The following is a 21,396-nucleotide window of genomic DNA, read 5'->3' as shown; positions in this document are numbered from 1 at the left end:
GAACATGGAGATGTACTGTCCTGACCTCCCTTCAAGGACTTGTTGTCCAGTGCTGCCAGTGGGTAACCTTAAACCACCAGCCCCTGTGGGGGCAGCCTAAGTGCAATGATCCATCCAGGTGGAGGTATAAAGGCCTGGTCATTGAATGTGTCAGGGCAACCCTGAAAGGTCATCATCACTCCAGACTCTCATGGGGTCAGCTCAGGTCGTCTGGCCAGTGATCCAGCCTGATCCTTCCCTCTGCTTTACCCTGTTTCTTCCCTCCTGATTCCACAGTGTTGACCCCAAGGGCACCCCTGATACACATCCCAGCACTAAACTCCATCCAAGTGTGCATCCCAGAGAGCCAGCCTGCAGCACATATCAGAAAACATTCCAGTATTCGGGGAGGACTTTTATTGAAAATTACTGGTTACACATGAACTTATAACATTTTAAAAACCCCCAATAAAATACAAAATGGTAGAAACAAGGACCTTTAGGGTGAATGTGGTTACCTTTGGTTTAAAATTCACAATCTAATGTTGTCTGACCAAATGAAATTGTTATATATTAATAACAAAAGAAAACTATATGTTGAACCATATGAAACTGCTACTGTATAGCTTATAAAAAGATTGAATGTTAGCAGTTCCACATGGCTGAATCTAAAAAAAAATCCATTAGCATTTGAAATTTAGAGAACATTATACTTATGAATAACTCATGGGTAAAAGATAGAGTTAATGAATTAAATTAGGAATTAGAAAATACATAATACTATGGCTATTGACGATGGTGAATACCAAAACTTGCAGATTGTAGCTAAAGTGGATTTTAGGGGGAAAAAGTCAGCTTTATATATTTATGTTAGAAAAATAATGATGTTAATAATCTCTTTTCAATTTAAGAATTTAGAGGAAAAACCTCAAAGTTAAGGAAAAGTTGAAGGAAAGAATCATATGGTGAACTAGGGGAAAAAGAGAGCATCAATCAAGCAGAAAGGTGATTCTTGAAAACATGAAAAAGTTATGCAAGATAATTCATAAAAAAGAAGGCTAAAATAAAATTAAAAAGCCAAAAGAACACAGTTAGAGATGCTGCAGAGATTAAACATATAAGACATTGTGAATAAATTTATGCCAATCAAGCTCAAAACTCACAGGAAACAGATTCCTCCTAGAAAAATGAAACTTATCAAAATGACTCTGCAGAAATAACACACTGAAGAGGAAGCACATAATTACCAAAAGCTACCCAGACAGTGTGGCTTCACAATACTGTGAATGTGATTAATGCCACTGGATTATGTGACTGAAAATGGTTATATGGCAAAATTTATTTAACCTCTGCGCCACCAGGGAAGCCTTATGTTATATATACTTTACCACAATTTGTAATGTAAGAAAAATAAAATAAAATCCTCTATCTAGAAGACAGTCTAGCACACATCTATCCTTCATTAGCAAATCCCCTAGAAGGGCTCCTATTTTGAGAAAGCATATTTTCTCTTCCTTCTCTTTCAGAACATAGGATATTTTCCTTCTGTATTTAACCATATATCCCCCCCACCTTTTTTTTTTTGGTTACTTAAACTATAGTATCTTGTATGTTTATCCTATCAGTTTTCTCTATAGTATTTTAACCAGAGGTCTTTTGGTGGAAAAATGGATCCTAGTCATGTTAAAGGAAGTGGACACAAAACAGTAACTTCACACAGTCTTCAAGTAAACAGAATCCCTGATATAATTGGAAAGTAATATGTAATTCTGGGAACAGTAAAAAAACATCTGTAACAACTTTGTCTCAAATCTTAGAAAATGAGTTTGGCTCTGGAGTCTCTCAAGACACAAAACCTGGGAGACAGCTTTTATTGGTGGCCTGCACCTTTGATTTGGATAAGAAAGCAAGGAATATAACATTTGAATAAACATCATAAATCCTTTTTCAAGAGATTGAAATCATTGAGGTTGGAGAACTCACATTTTGTAATGTGTAAATATTTGTTGCTGGTGTAAAAAAAGTAGAATATAGTTTATGTAGTGCAAAACCTATTGGAAAAAAGCCTTTGGAATAGACATAAACCCATGGGAGAATCACAGTGTTGACTCAAAAATTGTGAAGGCTGAGGGCTGTCCACTGGAAACATTCATAACCACATGGTCACTGTGAGTGATATCTAGCTCTCTCCTTTTGAGGTACACCTGAGGGAGAAAAAGACAAAAACAGCATGTTTAAAAGTTTTAAAGTCCTCCTCCTAAGGCAACACATTTCTAGGTTTCCTTCTTCATATGAAGCAATCATATTACTATTGGAGATACAGTTTTAGAAAACCAGGGCTGTATTTATTCTATGGAGGAAGTAGCCCCATTAAAACCCTCAGTGGGGCTGGACGTAATTCCAAATAACCTGTAGATCTATTAGATTTCTGATCATTCTGATTCACAGATATGCTTTATCACTACAGTAAATTGATACACAAAATCATTTTATTCCCTGAAATAAATTAAAAACAGGGTAACAAAGAGGATAGGAAATCTAACATCTGAACAGGGTTTGTTATTTTCACACATAAAAGGAGCATAACAGATTTGGATATTAATATTGGGTTATTATCTTTATATTTTATAAACTCTGATTGGCAAGCACTGAAACACTGGCATATATGTATGAAATATCCTGGTGTTTAGTTTGTGTGGCAAAGCAGTTATAGTCCTATAGAAATGTGGTCTGTGGATAGTGGGTCCCAAGAATGAAAAGAAAAGCAAATGCTTTAACAATGACTCAACCAAGAGACTTCTCTAAAATGTAAGATGATACCCAATAATAGGACAGCTCTCTGCCAGACCTTTGAGCTCTTGAATTCTACCAATCTAGCTGAACTGGAAGAGATACTGGTTTCTCAGTGTATAAGCAGAACACAAAGGAAAGGAAGTGCTGTCAAGTTCCACAATCATCAGGTTTTAGTAGCTGTGTTGTATCTCAGTTCCTTACAGATGCACATAACAAAATAAAATAATGTCAGGGATTGTGAAACCTTCTCTGAACATGTTTGGGCAAAAAACAACTTCAAGTGAAACTCTTTTTCCTCAAAGAAGAATGTAAAAAATTTCATTTGAGTCTTTAAAACAAAAAATGTATCGTCTATCAGAGGCTAACTCATGTCACAAACTGAGTTGCTTAGACATAAGATTACAGGTCTCTTTTATAGAAACTGACTACAAGTGCATTGTGGGTGCTGTAAACAAAGGTATCATGAGAGAGAATGAACTTCACGCGTGAAACAGAAAAGCACTAGGACACCTACCTTCATAGTAAGTGCACTTTCTTACTCTCTTGTTGCTAACATATCCTGCTCTGCACATGAAATGCTATATATTTAAATGTCACCTAAGGAGAAAAATAAACCCTCCAAGAATGCTTGGGGCCACTGGCTGCACTGGCTGAAATCTGAGACTATTTTCATTGTAATGGAAGCATTTAAGAATAAAGCCTTTGGTGGGAATGGCGGGGGGCGGGGAGGGGGGGTGTTAAATCTGTATCATCACCCTCTTTCATTTTCTTAAGCTAGACGTATTTTGTGATTATATATGTATGTATTCTTTTGGTGAAACTAAAAAGAGTTAAAGGAACAAAAGAAAATTCATTTTCTACTGCTTAACATTCTTTACAAAATCATCTGGTTTCTTTCTCTATAACTCTTCTCCATACAATTTTTTTATAAAGAAAATATTGTTTTTAGCAACTTTTAACTGAAAAGGACTTTGCTTCATGGTCTGAAATACCTGAACTGAATACTGCAAAGGATCTTCAGCAGTTGGGGACCCCTGATTTAGAGTCTCAAAAGCAACCTAGAAGAACTATGGGTATATTTGTTTTATTATTGGGAGGCAAGGTTTCTATTTACAGCCTTTTACAAAGTGATCCCACTTTTATACCATAAACCCCTCTATATTCTCAAAGCCTTAAGCATCTTCTCTCTCATCTGATCCCTGTGATAAGTGTGAAGAAGCCAGCAGAGCTGTAATCCTGCCCTACACACAAGTGAGGACCTGAGGCTCAGAGGCCCTGGGGGACACAAGGCCACATGGATGCTAAGTGCCTCCTCCATCTATCCAACTGGACCAGGCTCCTTGAGCTAGGATATGAGAATTTTATAATTTCTGGGCTGTATTAGGTGATTTCATGGATAGACAAAATGACACCTCTGTTACACACTGGGAACAAAGAAACTTTAAAAATCCTCAACCACATCTGCTTCATCACAGAACAGAATGGATGCTGCTGCTACTGCTGCTGCTGCTAAGTCACTTCAGTCGTGTCCGACTCTGTGCGACCCCAGAGACAGCAGCCCACCAGGCTCCCCCGTCCCTGGGATTCTCCAGGCAAGAATACTGGAGTGGGTTGCCATTTCCTTCTCCAGTGCATGAAAGAGAAAAGTGAAAGTGAAGTTGCTCAGTCGTGTCCAACTCCTAGCAACCTCATGGACTGCAGCCTACCAGGCTCCTCTTCCCATGGGATTTTCCAGGCAAGAGTACTGGAGTGGGATGCCATTGTTTTCTCCACAGAATGGATGGCAAACATTTATTCTTGGAGCTGAACCATGTCACTTCTGAAAGGCTGTTGCTGAACCACGAAAGACGCCATGATTCTTGGCCTCCAGAGGAGAAGAATTCAATTTGGGGCCAGTGACGAGGCTTGATCACTCAGAGCTTTTGTGTAATAAAGTTTTATTAAAGTATAAAAGAGATAGAGAAAGCTTCTGAGATAGACATCAGAAGGGGGCAGAAAGAGTGTCCCCTGATAGTCTTTAGGCGAATGGTATATAGCTACCAGTAGTAGTGGTGTTTTGTGACCACATGGACTGTGGCCCACCAGGCTCCTCTGTCCATGGGATTCTCCAGGCAAGAATACTGGAGTGGATTGCCATTCCCTTCTCCAGAGGATTTTTCTGACCCAGGGATCTAACCTGGGTCTCCTGCATTGCAGGCAGATTCTTTACCATCTGAGCTACAGGGAAGATCCATATAGCTGCTAGCAGTCTGCAAATTAGAGAAAGGAAATGTGTCAAAACTCAGAGACTGGCACTAGGCCCCTCACACACAACATGTATTTTGAGATAACATTGGCACAAGGTGAATTGTCCCTGGCCATAAGATGATTGACCTGAATCTTGAGGAAACTCAGGTTTCCAAGCAAATATAGTCTCACTGACATAGCTTAAGAGAACATTTGCATGAGTAAACCACACTGGTTTGTCAAGTCTGTTCTGAGTCTTAGGGGGAGCCCACTTGAAGACAGAGTCTAGGGTAAATGCATAGTTCCTTAACATAGCTTAAGACAAACATTTCAATAAGAAAAACACATTGGTTAGCTCAAAGTTTGAGAAAAGTTAACTTCAGGTGGAATCAGGTATCTTCATGGCAAACAGAATTTTAAAAGAAACCTCTTTTTAAATTTGCATCAGTTCAGTTCAGTCCCTCAATCCTGTCCTACTCTTTGCGACCCCACAGACTGCAGCACGCCAGGTTTCCTTGTCACCAACTCCTGGAGCTTACTCAAACTCATGTCCATTAAATTGGTGATGCCATCCAACCATCTCATCCTCTGTCATCCCCTTCTCCTCCCATCTTCAATCATTCCCAGCATCAGGGCCTTTTAAAATGAGTCAGTTCTTCGCAGCCGGTGGCCAAAGTATTGGAGTTTCAGCTTCAGCATCAGTCCTTCCAATGAATATTCAGAGCTGATCTTTAGAATGGACTGGTTGGATCTCCTTGCTCTCCAAGGGACTCTCAAGAGTCTTCTACAACACCACAGTTCAAAAGCATCAATTCTGCAGTGCTCAGCTTTCTTTATAGTCCAACTCTCATATCCATACATTACTGCTGGAAAAACCATAGCTTTGACTAGACGGACATTTGTTGACAAAGTAATATCAACTCTGCTTTTTAATATGCCAATGGCACCCCACTCCAGTACTCTTGCCTGGAAAATCCCATGGGAAGAGGAACCTGGTAGGCAGCAGTCCATGGGGTCGCACAGAGTCGGACACGACTGAGCGACTTCACTTTCACTTTTCACTTTCATGCATTGGAGAAGGAAATGGCAACCCACTCCAGTGTTCTTGCATGGAGAATCCCAGGGACGGGGGAGCCTGGTGGGCTGCTGTCTATGGGGTCGCACAGAGTCGGACACGACTGAAGTGACTTAGCAGCATGTGGGTCATAACTTTTCTTCCAAGGAGCAAGCATCTTTTAATTTCATGGCTGCAGTCACCATCTGCAGTAATTTTGGAGCCCAAGAAAATAAAGTCTGTCACTGTTTCCATTGTTTCCCCATCTATTTGCCATGAGGTGATGGGACCAGATGCTATGATTCTCATTTTTTGAGCATTGAGTTTTAAGCCAACTTTTTCACTCCTCTTTCATCAAGAAGCTCTTTGCCATAAGGGTGGTGTCATCTGCATACCTCAGGTTATTGAAATTTCTCCTGGCAATCTTGATTTCAGCTTGTGCTTCATCCAGCCCAACATTTCTCATGATATACTCTGCATATAAGTTAAATAAGCAGGGTGACAATATACAGCCTTGATGTACTTCTTTCCAGATTTGAAACCACTCTGTTGTTCCATGTTAAGTTTTAATTGTTGCTTTCTAACCTACATACAGATTTCTCAGGAGGCAGGTAAGGTGGTCTGGTATTCCGATCACTTGAAGAATTTTCCACAGTTTATTGTGATCCACAGAGTCAAAGGTTTTGGCATAGTCAATAAAGCAGATGTTTTTCTGGAACTCTCTCACTTTTTTGATGATCCAATGTATGTTGGCAATTTGATCTCTGGTTCCTCTGCCTTCTGTAAATCCAGTTTGAACATTTGGAAGTTCACAGTTCACATACTGTTGAAACCTGGCTTGGAGAATTTTGAGCATTACTTTGCTAGTGTGTGAGATGAGTGCAGTTTTGACATTCTTTCGCATTGCCTTTCTTTGGGATTGGAATGAAAACTGACTTTTTCCTGTCCTGTGGCCACTGTTGAGTTTTCCAAATTTGCTGGCATATTGAGTGCAGCACTTTCACAGCATTATCTTTTAGGATTTCAAATAGCTCAACTGGAATTCCATCACCTCCACTAGCTTTGTTCACTAAGGCCCACTCGACTTCACATTCCAGAATATCTGCCTCTAGGTGAGTGATCACACCATCATGATTATCTGGGTCATGAAGATCTTTTTTGTATAGTTCTTCTGTGTATTCTTGCCACCTGTTCTTAATATCTTCTGCTTCTGTTGGATCCATACCATTTCTGTCCTTTATTGTACCCATCTTTGCATGAAACTTTCCCTTGATAGCTCTAGTTTTCTTGAAGAGATCTCTATTCTTTCCCATTCTACTGCTTTCCTCTATTTCTTTGCACTGATCACTGAGGAAGGCTTTCTTAGCTCTCCTTGCTATTTTTTGGATCTCTGCATTCAAATGGGTATATCTTTCCTTTTCTCCATTGCCGTTAGCTTCTCTTCTTTTCTCAGCTATTTGTTAAGGCCTCCTCAGACAATCATTTTGCCTTTTTGCATTTCTTTTTCAGCAGATATAAATTTGTACAGAGAAGGGGAAAAAATATAACACTAGTAGTTTGTTTCCTCCTGCAGATTAAGAGAGAAATTAGAAAAATGTCTGAAACTTGCAGACTATTTCCTCCTTTTGGAGACCCCTGGCCTTCTTGCCTGTTACCCTCTCACCTCCAATTTTACATGTTGAAGCCCTAAACCCCACAGTACCTCAGAATGTGACTGTATTTGGAGATGGCATCTTTAAAGAGGTAATAAAGTTAAAATGAAATCATACAGGTGTGTCTTAATCTAACAGACTGGAGATCTCATAAGAAGAGACCAAGACACAGGCTCACACAGAGGGAAGAGCATGCGAGACACAGAGGGAAGATGGTGTCTACAAGGCAAGGAGCGAGACCCCAGAAGAAATCAACCCTGCTGACACCTTGACCTCAGACTTCCAACCTCCAGGGTTGTGAGGATATAAGTTTCTGTTTTATAAGTCGCCTACTCTTTGGTCTTTGTATGGCAGCCCTAGCGAACTACTGCCCCCTTTAGCTTTTTGTATCTAAAAGGTACTTTCTCTACTATTTCATGGATCATCCAAAAGAGTCAATCAGACAGTGATCAGCTCCCCTGAGCTACAAGTTCAAGAAAATGTGATGTGGAAGCACCTTCTTCCAGATGTTGAGTTTTCTTTTCAGATAAATGAATTCTGTTCTAATAGAGTGAAACCTCGTGACTTAGGCTAACGGTCCCCGTGTTATAGCTCTGAACAATGCATTGATATCTGATGCTTGCACATTAAAAAAACTGATAATCTTACAGCTTCTCCTCCTAAAAGGATGCAGAGTATGCAGAAATAATGTCAAGATGGCATGAGAATTCAGAAATGTATTTCTTTCTGTAGAGGGACCTGAGCCAGTGGCAGGACTGAAATCCAAGAGTGAAGTTCTGTCACCATGAACTTCGGTGACTGGCCCTACCTTGGCTACCAGGTGACAGGAGCAGCGTTCTCAGGCTCGACACAGAACGTAGTACCTAGGACAGCACCCAGCCTCCCTCAGCAATTCCCCCTCTGTGCTCCTTGGACCAGCTCTGTCACCTTGGGTGAGCCCTGTACACACTCTCCTCATCCATGACATGGGATAAAAATGGACCATCAGGAGAGTAAATGAAATCATACATGTGAGAACTGTATAAATTATAAAGAACTACACAAATGTAACTTACCGTTAATATTGTTAGAGTAGGTGCAGGATTACTAGACCTGAAATCACAAGCTTTCTAATTCTATGACCTATGTCTGCATCAGTATGTATGTTACACTTGATTTAAAATATTTATTAAAAGACCAAATTTCTAATTCTGTGTCTGCTTCAAACTAGCTTAACACCAGTTATATACATAGGACCACTTTCCTTCTAAAGTACCTTAGTTTCCTCACCTGTACAAAGAGAGGGTTGAATCCTATTATCTTATTATCTGAACCAATCTAAAATTGTGTTCTATTTCTCATTACTCAATGTTATGATAATATAGTTTTAAAATGAAGACTTTGACATATAGGTGGGAACACTACTTTTTGATGTGAAATGCCTAAGGTCAAAAGAGCAAAAGGGTTTAGGAGATTCCTGGCTCTTGAGGTGTCAGGAGGGATGGTCTGACTGGGAGACATTCTAGTGATAAAAGCACTCTGTTAATTTCAGGCATAAAAAAATACAGAGTTTCTTGTTCAGCTTCTCAACATTTGCACACAATGTAAGTACTCATGAAAAGTTCAAAACACAGACTTCCTTGTCCCTAAACCTAAGCATGAACTCTAGCTCTGTCAACTCTTCAGCCAGCTCTGGGACCCAGGAAGTCTCCTACCTGATGAGCAGTGGAAGGTCCTGCTCTGCATTTCCTCATTTCTAGAGAGGACTGAGAGGAGAGAGTGATGAACTAAGGGCCACATTTTAGATAAATCTTTCATATACAAGTACTTAAGATACCGGGACATGTTTTCTTTAAGACATTTCAAATATTACACAAATAATCTTATTCTGTTTACAAGTGAAAATCTTGGAAAGACAGAAAAGTATGAAGAATGGAAAATGCATCCATAATTTAACACCCAGAGATAAATTTTCAATGGGGAAGCCACATCCCACCCTGAGTCACACATGTTAAGGAACAAGAACACCAGACCTTCCTTCTTTCCTTCTATCTTCCCATTAAACCCAATCCCACTCCCACCTGGTTCCAGAAAGTCTTGCAGATGGCTGCATGACAGTGGGTAATTCTCTTAAACCAGACCTTGGTTACCAGTACACCTCTGTTAGAAAGATACCATGTGACCTGAATGTTACTCACTGAGCCCCTTCCTCACACCACACACAGTGCTTAGTGCCTCACACACCTCTTCTCTGAAAAAGTGCTCTGTAAACCTTTAGGCACCATTCAGACTACACTGTGAAGCTATTGTGAGTTCTTGATTTGTACTGATGACAAGTTCATCGTCTAGAAGGTAGAGGAAACATAGAGGGGGACCTAATTCTAAACAACAAAGAATTAGGTAGAAAGTGATAATTTCAGGTAAGAATTTTCTTTACAGACTAGGAAACAGAAGAGACCTACACTTTTCTCTGAAAGATCTTCCTAGAATCAAAATATCCAATTTTTTTTCCCTTAAACTCTCAAATTTCCTGGATATTATTTGATGGAACTTGTATCACAAATGTGTTGAGTGCCAATCAGAATGAAAGTAAAGGGTCTGCAAAATGCAAATGTTCTTATGATCCATGAGAATCTGAACCCAGAGTCCAAACATGTGGAAAGCCAAATCCAAAATCTCTCTCTCAGGCACAGGTACACACACACAGAAGGGTTCACACATCCCGACCCCACCCCCAGCACTGCTGCAGATTCCCAGCAGACCTGCCTTCCACCTGCCATGTGTTGTTAAAGACCCAGTCATGAAGCTTCCTCTCTGGAGGCTTCTATTGAAAAGAACACAGAGTGCTTTTTCCCAGACCCTTGGTGGAGATCCTGTGAAGAGTGAATCCTGGAGGCGAATTTTACAGCTTCCCACAACAGCCTCACCTATTTTGCCATTTTACTGAGGACAGCAGCCTTTGCCTCACCCAGTTGTTGCACCATCTTGTAAAATAGGCTGTTTTCATCTTGCAGCAAAGTATTTGGCTGATTATGTTCTTTCCGTGTCCCTGAATCCAAAACCTGTTAATAGCAGAAAGAAACCCATTAGCACACAATATCCCCCAGTAACATAACTCAGGCAATATCTCAAAAAGGGGCAGGACAGGGAGAATTTGGGCGGGAGGATTGGTGGTATTTACATGGTTTGATTCCCCTGTTTCACTGGGAGACAAGGGCACAGCCCAGCCTTTCATTATTATATGGGTATAGGAAAGGAAGAAAATGAAAGTTCTCTCATTTTCAGAAAAGTGAAAGCTTTAATCATGATTATGATTACTGGAACTGAATACTCTTTAGCGTTTTATATTCTGTCCAGGGCCTTTGGGGTTGTTATCATTAGTTAGTGCTTTTAGCTCTCAGACTCTGAGCTTTGAGGGCTACTTATAAGATACACAGCGTTGGGAAATGTCTTGATTCAAGAAAATCAAACATCTGTCACTTCTGCAGCCGCTCCTCCAGGCTGGCCACCTGCCCTCTGGAACATTAGACTTTGTAGTAGATTGACTTGTCTTTATGTCCTTAAAGCTTTCAGTACAGACAATCACTTGTTTTCCAGAAAGTAAACAGGTACAGTCATCCCTCAGAGCTATTGTGGGTTCAGTTTCAGAATACCAGAATATAATGAACATCACAGTAAAGTGAGTCACATGAATTTTCTGGTTTCCCAGGGCACATAGAAGCTTTGTTTACTTTATACTGTACCCAAGCATGTGTGCAATATCGTTATTGCACAATAATGAAAAAACAATGAAAAAAACAATGTACATACCTTAACTTAAAAATAAAATATTGCTAAAAAATATTAACTATCATCAGAGACTTCAATAAGTCATAGTAGTAATATCAAAGATCATTGATATTACAGATCACCAGAGCAACTTCAATAATAGTGAAAATGTTTGATATATTGTGAGAATTATCAAAAGGCGACACAAAGACACAAAATGAGCAAATGCTGTTGGAAAAATGCCACCCATAGATGTGCTTAATGTAGGTTTTTGACAAACTCTCAATTTGTAAAAAAAAAAAAAATGCAGTATCTGGGAAACACAATAAAACAAGGTATGTCTATATTTCTAAAGCACATGATAAAAATAAGATTGCCTCAAAAATTAAAGTTTTGAGAAAGAACATTACTGGTGATGTTTTTGCTGAACTGAAAGCCAACTGGTAATCAGAAGCTGTAGAAATATATACAAGCTTTGTACCTGGGGTGAATGGGGCACAGAGGACAATCCCCAACTCTGTAACTGGGATGTGCAGAGGTCCCCTGAGGTCTAATCCTGCCATTCCTACCAGAGGAGTCAGCAACCACAACCAGTTCAGAACAAGATATAAACAAGTAGCCGAGTTTACATCTCCTGGTGGGATCTCCCTGTGACATCACTGATGAACGCAACCAGGGAGCCCTACACTGAAGGTCTCCCAACACAGGAGTGAGAAGGGAAGCTCCACAGTGAAGGGTAAGATCCTTTCCTAGAAACAAGGTCATTCATCACGAAGGTGACAGGCTCCAAAGAGAACTCTAGCATCTCCCTTCTCCCTCTGTCTTCCCTACTCACCCAGATGCTCAGTCTCTGTACCCAGAAACCAACATCAACTTCTTTCTTTGCCCTCAGATCCCATGTTCAATCCATCACACAGTCCACTTGGCTTCACTTCCTTATCTATCCCAAGTCCCACCATCTCACCATTGCCACCACAGTCACCTTAGACTAATCCAAAAGTCTAGAGAGGGCACACTGTAAGATAGTGAATACTGAATCTGGAGAACTGAAAGCCCATCAGTGTGATTTTAGCTATAAAGGAAGGAGGGCGAGCAGAGTGGGACAGAACTAGAAAGTTGGGGAGGGACTGGCCGGATATTGTTTCATAAATGTTCTTTAAAGATTTGTTCATAGGCATTGATCAAGAGAGAAAAATGTGAGATTATAGAAATTTACCAGGAGATATTGGCAAGTAAAAAGACACTTGCTCTTTGGAAGAAAAGCTATGACAAACCTAGACAGTGTATTAAAAAGCAGAGACATTGCTTTGCTGACAAAGGTCCATCTAGTCAAAGCTATGATTTTTCCAGACGTCATGTATAGATGTGAGAGTTGGACCATAAAGAAGGCTGAGCACTGAAGAATTGATACTTTTGAACTGTGGTACTGGAGAAGACTCTTGAGAGTTCCTGGGCTGCAAGAAGACCAAACAAGTCAATCCTAAAGGAAATCAACCCTGAATATTTATTGAATGGACTGATGCTGAAGCTGAAGTCCAATACGTTGGCCACCTGATGTGAAGAGCTGACTCACTAGAAAAGACCTTGATTCTGGGAAAGATTGAAAGCAGGAGGAGAAGGGGACAACAGAGGATGAGCTGGTTGAATGGCATCACTGACTCAGTGGACATGAGTTTGAGCAAGCTCTAGGAGATAGTGAAGGACATGGAAGCCTGGTGTGCTGCAGTCCATGGGGTCACAAAGAGGTGGACACGACTGAGCGACTAAACAACAAATCTGTAAGTAAAGCATTAAACAAATGAACATATTTTGATAATAGCAACAAAGCTGCTTTGTTCAGAGGATACAGATGTTCACATCTGCAGATCAGGTGCTGAGTGATAACACTTTAGGACTAACAAGGTGACAGTTCAGCTCAGTTCAGTCACTCAGTCGTGTCTGACTCTTTTCAACCCCACGGACCGCAGCATGCCAGGCCTCCCTGTTCATCACCAACTCCCAGAGCTCATTCAAACTCATGTCCATTAAGTCAGTGATGCTATCCAATCATCTCCACCTCTGTCATCCCCTTATCCTCCTGCCTTCAGTCTTTCCCAGCATCAGGGCCTTTTCAAATGAGTCAGGTCTTCACATCAGGTGGCCACAGTATTGGAGTTTCAGCTTCAGAATCAGTCCTTCCAATGAATATTCAGGACTGATTTCCTTTAGGATGGACTGGTTTGATCTCCTTGCAGTTGAAGGGACTCTCAAAAGTCTTTTCCAACACTACAGTTTAAAAGCATTAATTCTTTGATACTTAGCTTTCTTTATGGTCCAACTTTCACATCCATACATGACTACTGGAAAAACCATAGCTTTTAACTAGACAGACCTTTGTCAGCAAAGTAACGTCTCTGCTTTTTAATATGCTGTCTAGGTTGGTCATAGTTTTTCTTTCAAGGAGCAAGTGTCTTTTAATTTCATGGCTGCAGTCACTATCAGCAGTGATTTTGGAGTCCAAGAAAATGAAGTCTGTCACTGTTTCCATTGTATCCCCATCTATTGCCACGAAGTGATGGGACTGGATGACATGATCTTAGTTTTTTGAATGCTGAGTTTTAAGTCAGATTTTTCACTCTCCTCTTTCACATTCATGAAGAAATTAGTTCTTCAGTTCCTCTTTGCTTTCTGCCATAAGGGTGGTATCATCTGCATATCTGAGGTTATTTAAATAGCTGATAAATGAAGAGAAGCTAAAGGAGAAAAGTAAAGATATACTCATCTGAATGCAGAGTCCCAAAGAAAAGCAAGGAGAGATAAGAAAGCCTTCCTCAGTGATCAATGAAAAGAAATAGAGGAAAACAATAGAATGGGAAAGACTAGAGACCAGGTGACATGTCCAAATTCTGTCCTTCCTCAGTTTCCCTAACCAACCACACATTCCAAGGTGACAGTATTTCTAAGAATTAAGTAATAAAAAGAATCTGCTACCATTAATGTCATTAATGCTATAATACCAAAAACCAAAAATAAATCTTTAGGGCACATTTAGGAGCAAAGAATTTAATTGAACAGACCCTTAACTGAGCTGGAGATCAAGCCATGTTTCTGATGCCTGACATGTTTCTAAAGCCTAAAAAAGGGCTTGAAATAAGTAAATTTCACAGCATCATTTATTTATAATGGAAGAATGGTGCTTTAGGGGACAATTTTGAAATGCAATGTTGAGAGGTAAGAACAAAGTGACAGGTAAAATCTAGCAATAAAAGGTTACTTTTCCAATTAGCATCAAGAACACAAAATGAACGACTAAGGATGCCTGACACAAAACATTTCTGGAAATTAAGAGTCACTGTTGGGCAATCTTGAATGTCACCACATGCCTCATGAAAGTCTGCATGTAGAACCCACTTCCTACTGTGATGTCTAGTCCAGGTGACCAGATGCACTGTTTGGAGCCTAGAGCATACCTTTGGTTGGGGATGTCCCACTCCTGTCATCTGCCTTCCCAGAGCTCACTCCTGTGCACATCCAGCTCAAGGAGTGAGGCTACAGGCACTGCCTCAGTACTGACAGCCTGATCTACTCAGTGCCCCACTAATGTCCCATCTAACAATGCATGTGAGGTAGGATGGGAGGTGATATTCCAGGAACTGCCCAAGTCAAAAGAGACAGTTCCATTATCATCAGACATAAAGAATTGTGGGTACTACTGACCACTCATTAGTGATTATTGCCTGTTTTGTATGGACCATCAAAATACCTTAAAGTATCTTGCATTCCTTGAGATTATTTGCTGCCAAAGTTTATCCTTTGAGGAATGCTTTTCTTGTTTCATAAAGCCCCGTCCTAACATGTATTGAAACTGAGCAAGCAACAGAGGAAAAGGACAAAGAAAGAGAGAAAATGAAAAAGAGAGAGAAAAAGAATCAATGAAGGAAGGAAATAAAGCTAAGGAAGGAAATATTAAATTACTAAGGAAGAAAGAGCCAACCAAACCTGGAAGGAATATACTAGACAGATATACAGAGACCAAAGCCTAGAGCTTGCCATGTGTGCAGAACAGAGCTATTGTGTAAGAAATTCACTGGTTGTTTATTTAGTCTTTCATCCCTGATTCTCCTTTATTTCCAAACTCTCATCTGTGATGCAGAAGCTGGGTCTCTGCAAGTCACTGCAGCAGTTCACTCTTTTGTCAGGTGGCCTTCGTTAGGTTGCCAGTAGGTAGCACTAGAGGGAGACTGAAGGGAAACACAACTAATGTTCTACCTGATTCTGCTACTAGAGTCACCTCAGCACTGGGACCTGACTCAGCTCCCGGCTATTAGCACATGGAGAACTAGCCCCATCCTGCTGCTGCTGCTGCTGCTAAGTCGCTTCAGTCGTGTCCAACTGTGCGACCCCAGAGACAGCAGCCCACCAGGCTCCCCCGTCCCTGGGATTCTCCAGGCAAGAACGCTGGAGTGGGTTGCCATTTCCTTCTCCAATGCAGGAAAGTGAAAAGTGAAAGTGAAGTCGCTTAGTCGTGTCCGACTCTTGGAGACCCCATGGACTGCAGCCCACCAGGCTCCTACCTCCATGGGATCTTCCAGGCAAGAGTACTGGAGTGGAGTGCCATTGCCTTCTCCGCCTGCCCCCTCACAAATATGACCAGCAAGCAGGCAGTGACCTCTTCTTGGAGGTCTGAGTATCAATTCCTTAGGGCCTCTTTTCTGAATTCTCAGGTCTGAAGATCTGTCCTAGGATATGGTAGTTGCTTTCTAAAATTGTTACCCCAGTGTTTCACTTTTCTAGTCCTCTAAATCCCTATGTAATAAATACTGTTTTTCTCACTAGGCCTTTTCTTCTCACGGACTCCTGAGGAAATCTACAACTTTAGCCATAAACCTCCTAGCAGTCTAAACTAGAGGCTAATTTTTTTATAAGGGAACCCAAAAATGCTGAAAGAACTATGACACAGTGAAAATGACTGTGTTCTACCCCACTAAAATATGGAGCTATAACTTGGGTTTGGAATATTTTAATGGTTGGCCATCATAAAAAAAATGACAATTTAAATAAACTTCTAATATGAAAATATAAGATTATTGGATATATTATTTAATAGTGCATTCTAAAAGTATAGTTAAGTACTTGAATAACTTTCAGGAATGAGAGAAGAAACTAAGAGAAAAATTAATGGAGGTTCCTATAAAATTTTACACAGAAGGATACATTGAAAATTGAACATAAATGGAAATAACTAAAATGGTGAGGGTTTTACCAGTATCCATTCACAGTCAATAATGTTGCTCAATCTGTGTGCAATGGTCAGCACAGTGCACTGGGCAAATCTCTCACGAATTCTTTTTTGTATTAACTCATCAGTTCTAGAAACAAAGAAGTTGATTTAATTCAGTAAAGACAGGAAAAACAGACTTAAGACTTAAAAACACCCTATGATATTTTTACAATGTTTTTAAAAATCAATACTTTAACATATAGTCTTGTTCCTAAAAAACTGAGTATAAAATGTCTACTTAGAAACTTACTATTTTTCATAAAATGATGGAAAATTAGTCTTCCCTCAAAATTACTTGAAACTATCAGCAGCTGGATTTAGGAATTCAGCTTTCTTAGGGTGCCTCATAACAACATTAATACCATATAACATGTCTTGTTTTTTTCCTTTGTTTTCTGGAATTAATATTATCAACAGATATCCATGAGGCCAAGTGAGCACTTAGAAACATTTCTAAGATTCACTAAATGTTTTCCATTTACCACATTTACAAGTCAATTCAAGATTTCCTGGGGCTCAGCTCCACACCTTGGATCCACGTATGATGTGGCTTTGTCAAGAATCAGTATCTGATTCTTCCTGAGAATAGCCCTGGCAAGGCAGACCAGTTGTTTCTGACCAGCACTCAAGTTCAATCCAGATTCTGCTAATTCAGTATTCATTTTAGCAGGAAGACCTTCGATGGATTCTTTGAGTTGTACCTGTGGATTCAGAAAGAATGACATTTTTCTAAGCAAACTGCTACTGAAATAGACATGCCTTTTAGACATTAGAGCTTTGACATCCTCAGGACTTCTTAACGTGTCTTACATGTACAGCCAGGTGATGCAGAGAGCTCCTTCCAATGAGTGTTCACTGAGAAAGATGGTGGAGTTATCTCAGGACAGAAAGATCTCAGTGTCCCCCTTTCCCACCACAGGACATCCACCAGAACCCACCCCCCTCCAGGGGTTAGTTAAGGAAGTTTCTCAAAAAGTGAAGCTATTTCTCCCAATATGATTGAAACAGAAAAGTTAAAAGGATCTTTATGGTTGAGTCAAGTTTCCTAAAGTACATTTTGCATAGGAATTGGTACACTAGAGAAAAGTTTTCAAAAATTTTACAGAAAATCTGGTTATCTGAAGATATGAGCTTATTGGCCCTTTACTATTTTCTAAAGTTTAATATATGCAAGTTCAAGCAATAGTAAACTGCCACTTATACATTAGTAATACTGGAGCCCATTCTGATGATGGTTCTTTCCCAAGTTTAATCCTACAAATAGTGGACCAATCAAGTGCATTTTCTTCAGTGTCTTAAATGCATTGTTTGTGAATGAAAATGCATGAAAAAGAAAACACAACATCTTATTTCCCCCAGTATATGGATATTGTCCATATACTTATTATCATCCAGTTGCTGAGTCATGCCCAATACTTTGCAACCCCATGGACAGCAGCAAACCAGCGTTCCTAGTCCTTCACTATTGCTTGGAGTTTGCTCAGACTCACGTCCATTAAGTTGGTGATGCCATCCAACCATCTTGTCCTCTTTTATACCCTTTTCCACCTGCCTTCCATCTTTCCCAGCATTAGGATCTTTTCTAATGAGTCATCTCTTCACATCAGGTGGCCAAAGTATTGGAGCTTCAGCTTCATCATCAGTCCTTCCAAAGGAAATTTGGGTTGATTTCCTTTAGGATTGACTGGTTTGGTCTCCTTGGTGTCCAAAGGACTCTCAACAATCTTCTCCAGAACCACAGTTCTAAAGCATCAGTTCTTCAGCACTCAGCCTTCTTTGTGGTCCAACTCCCACATTGGTACATGACTACTGGGAAAACAATAAGTTTGACTACATGGACTTTGTAGGCAAAGTCATGTCTCAGCTTTTTAATATTCTGTCTAGGTTTGTTATAAGAGAAGGCAATGGCACCCCACTCCAGTACTCTTGCCTGGAAAATCCCATGGATGGTGGAGCCTGGTAGGCTGCAGTCCATGGGGTCGATAAGAGTCGGACACGACTGAGAGGCTTCCCTTTCACATTTCACTTTCATGCATTGGAGAAGGAAATGGTGACCCACTCCAGTGTTCTTGCCTGGAGAATCCCAGGGATGGCGGAGCCTGGTGGGCTGCTGTCTATGGGGTCGCACAGAGTCGGACACGACTGAAGTGACTTAGCAGCAGCAGCAGGTTTGTTATAGCTCCTCTTCCAAGGAGCAAGCATGTTTTAATTTCATGGCTGCAGTCACCGTCTGCAATGATTTGGGAAATAAAGTCTGTCATTGTTTCCACCATTTCCCCATCTATTGCAATGAAGTGATGAGATAGGATGTCATGATCTTAGCTTCTTGAATGTTGTTTTAAGCCAGCTTTTTCACATCCCTCTTTCACTTTTATGAAGAGGTTATTTAGTTCCTCTTCACTTTCTATGATTAGGATGGGGCATAGACCTGGATTACTGTGATACTGAATGGTTTCCCTTGGAAATGAACCGAGATCATTCTGTCATTTTGGAGATTCCATCAAAGTACAGCATTTTAGGTTCTTTTGTTGACCTTTTTTTTTTTTTTTGCAGCCAAACAAAAATAAATTGGAGACTTGAAGCCAGGCAGCCTGGGGATTAAGTCTTGCCTGGCTGTACCAACTGGGTAAGTTCCTGAACCTACTCTATCTTAGCTTCCTAAACTCTAAGACTATGATACCATAATTATAAAGGTGTGTGCCTCCTAACATTGTTAAGAATATTAAATGAGTCAGTACATGCAGAATTTGTAACAGATCAATATATATTGCCCATTATTAATAATGCTATCGGCTAGCCCCTCCTCAAGTTCTGCTTCACTTTTCTACTTTGCATGTATCAGCACTGAGATTTCGTTACATATGCATTGGCCTGCTTTTCAACTTCTTCAGGAGAATTTAAGCTCCAGAAGGACAGATATTTTGTCTGTTGATGACTGTGACAGCCCCAGGACCTGCAACATTGCCTAACAAGCTCTCAGTAGATATTTGTTGGCTGGATGAAGGTGGGCTTCCCTGGTGACTCAGTGGTAAACAATCCACCTGCCAAACAGGAGACTTGGGTTCGATCCTGGGTGAGACTCCCTGGCTAAGGAAATTGCACCCCACTCTAGTATACTTGACTGAGAAATCCCACGGACAGAGGAGCATGGCAGGCTACAGTTCATGGAGTTGCAGAAGAGTCAGACGTGACATACAACAACAACATGAATGAAGGCATGCTGCTGTTGCTAAGTCACTTCAGTCATGTCTGACTCTGTGCAACCCCAGAGACGGCAGCCCACCAGGCTCCCACGTCCCTGGGATTCTCCAGGCAAGAACACTGGAATGGGTTGCCATTTCCTTCTCCAATGCCTGAAAGTGAAAAGTAAATGTGAAGTGGCTCAGTCGTGTCCGACTCCTAGCGACCCCATGGACTGCAGCCTACCAGGCTCCTCCGCCCATGAGATTTTCCAGGCAAGAATACTGGAGTGGGGTGCCATTGCCTTCTCCGAATGAAAGCATAAGTGACTCTAATTGCATGACATACCTGTTTCTGTAAATTAGAAAGTAATTAACCTCCAATTAAAATAAATAAATTTATATTAAAAAATAAAATATACCATAGAAACTAAATTCATATGGATAACTAGTTTATATATAACACTGTTTTCTTACTAAGTGTAATTGCAAAAAGGATATATTCTTATAATAATTAACTGGCTCCAAGATATCATATCACACTTTAAATAAAGGAAAGCACTGAAAAAGTTATAATTTAAGGAAAATATAACAAATAACTCCTATTCAAAACTATACATCTCAGTATAGAATACTTCAATTGTTTTTGAGCTTGGGAAAATAATAGAATATAGCAAAACTGAAGAATAATAAACTGGACTTTAAGGCGCCCTGTCTCCATCATCGCTGTGTGCACTCTGTGTAGTAGGTGCTGACGCCCCTCACAGGAAGGGAACACAGAGGTCAGGTGGTTTCCACATTTTGTGGAACTTTCTTACTTTTCAAGAAGAAAATCTGGTGTGGGTCAGAAGGAGACACTGAAATGCAATCAACAGATGGGGAAGAGCTTTTACCAGAGCAGGGCCAGCAGTAAAGGAAGTTCACCTAACACAAGGCCCCGGGAAATGGACATGTGACCTGTCTCCACAGCAAGGACTGAACCACGTGGTTCCTGATGCACAGGCTGCTGATGCCCAGGTTTCTGTATCTTTGTTTCCTGTGTGATGAGACACGCTTGTGTCCTAACAGAGACACTATCAATGTCAGACATTTAACTGTACAATTTCTTCCCAGTTTTGACAGGACATTTTTGTTATTGTTTAGTTGCTAAGTCATGGACCTTATGGACTGTAGCCTACCAGGTTCCTCTGTCCATGGGATTTCCCATGCAAGAATATTGGAGTGGGTTACTATTTCCTCCTCCAGGGAATCTTCCCAACTCAGGGATCAATCCCATTTCTCCTCCATTGCAGGCAGACTCTTCATCACTCAGAAACCGGGGAAGCCCCCATTCTCTACTCTTAATTCCAAATCCCAGTATCTAAGGTGTTTTGTTTTTGCTTTTTAATGGAAGCAACACATCAATGATTCACTTCCAGAGTTTTATCTACTATGACCTTTTAACCTCTGTGTGATAAAGTGCTTCATCTTCAGGCACTACTCATGTTATATTTCTGGAGCTGCCTT

General features: G+C 40.5%; 1 protein-coding gene across 1 annotated transcript in view; it reads right to left on the bottom strand.

Moving 5' to 3' along the window:
- Nucleotides 1-399: 399 nt before the first annotated feature.
- Nucleotides 400-21,396, bottom strand: part of LOC113902126 (multidrug resistance-associated protein 4-like) — a 205,451-nt gene continuing 184,454 nt past the window's right edge. Inside the window, exons 28-31 of the mRNA XM_027557081.1 lie at nucleotides 17,240-17,412; nucleotides 16,694-16,799; nucleotides 10,611-10,745; nucleotides 400-2,183 (exon numbers count right to left, since the gene is read on the bottom strand). Coding sequence (XP_027412882.1) covers nucleotides 10,611-10,745; nucleotides 16,694-16,799; nucleotides 17,240-17,412 — 414 coding nt within the window. The 3' untranslated portion in view covers nucleotides 400-2,183. The remainder of the gene's footprint in view (nucleotides 2,184-10,610; nucleotides 10,746-16,693; nucleotides 16,800-17,239; nucleotides 17,413-21,396) is intronic.

The sequence above is a fragment of the Bos indicus x Bos taurus genome, chromosome 12, assembly GCF_003369695.1.
Source record: "Bos indicus x Bos taurus breed Angus x Brahman F1 hybrid chromosome 12, Bos_hybrid_MaternalHap_v2.0, whole genome shotgun sequence".
NCBI classification, from domain to species: Eukaryota; Metazoa; Chordata; class Mammalia; order Artiodactyla; family Bovidae; genus Bos; species Bos indicus x Bos taurus.
The sequence above is the reverse complement of the archived record's forward strand: the minus strand, read 5'-3'. Positions and strand labels throughout refer to the sequence as shown.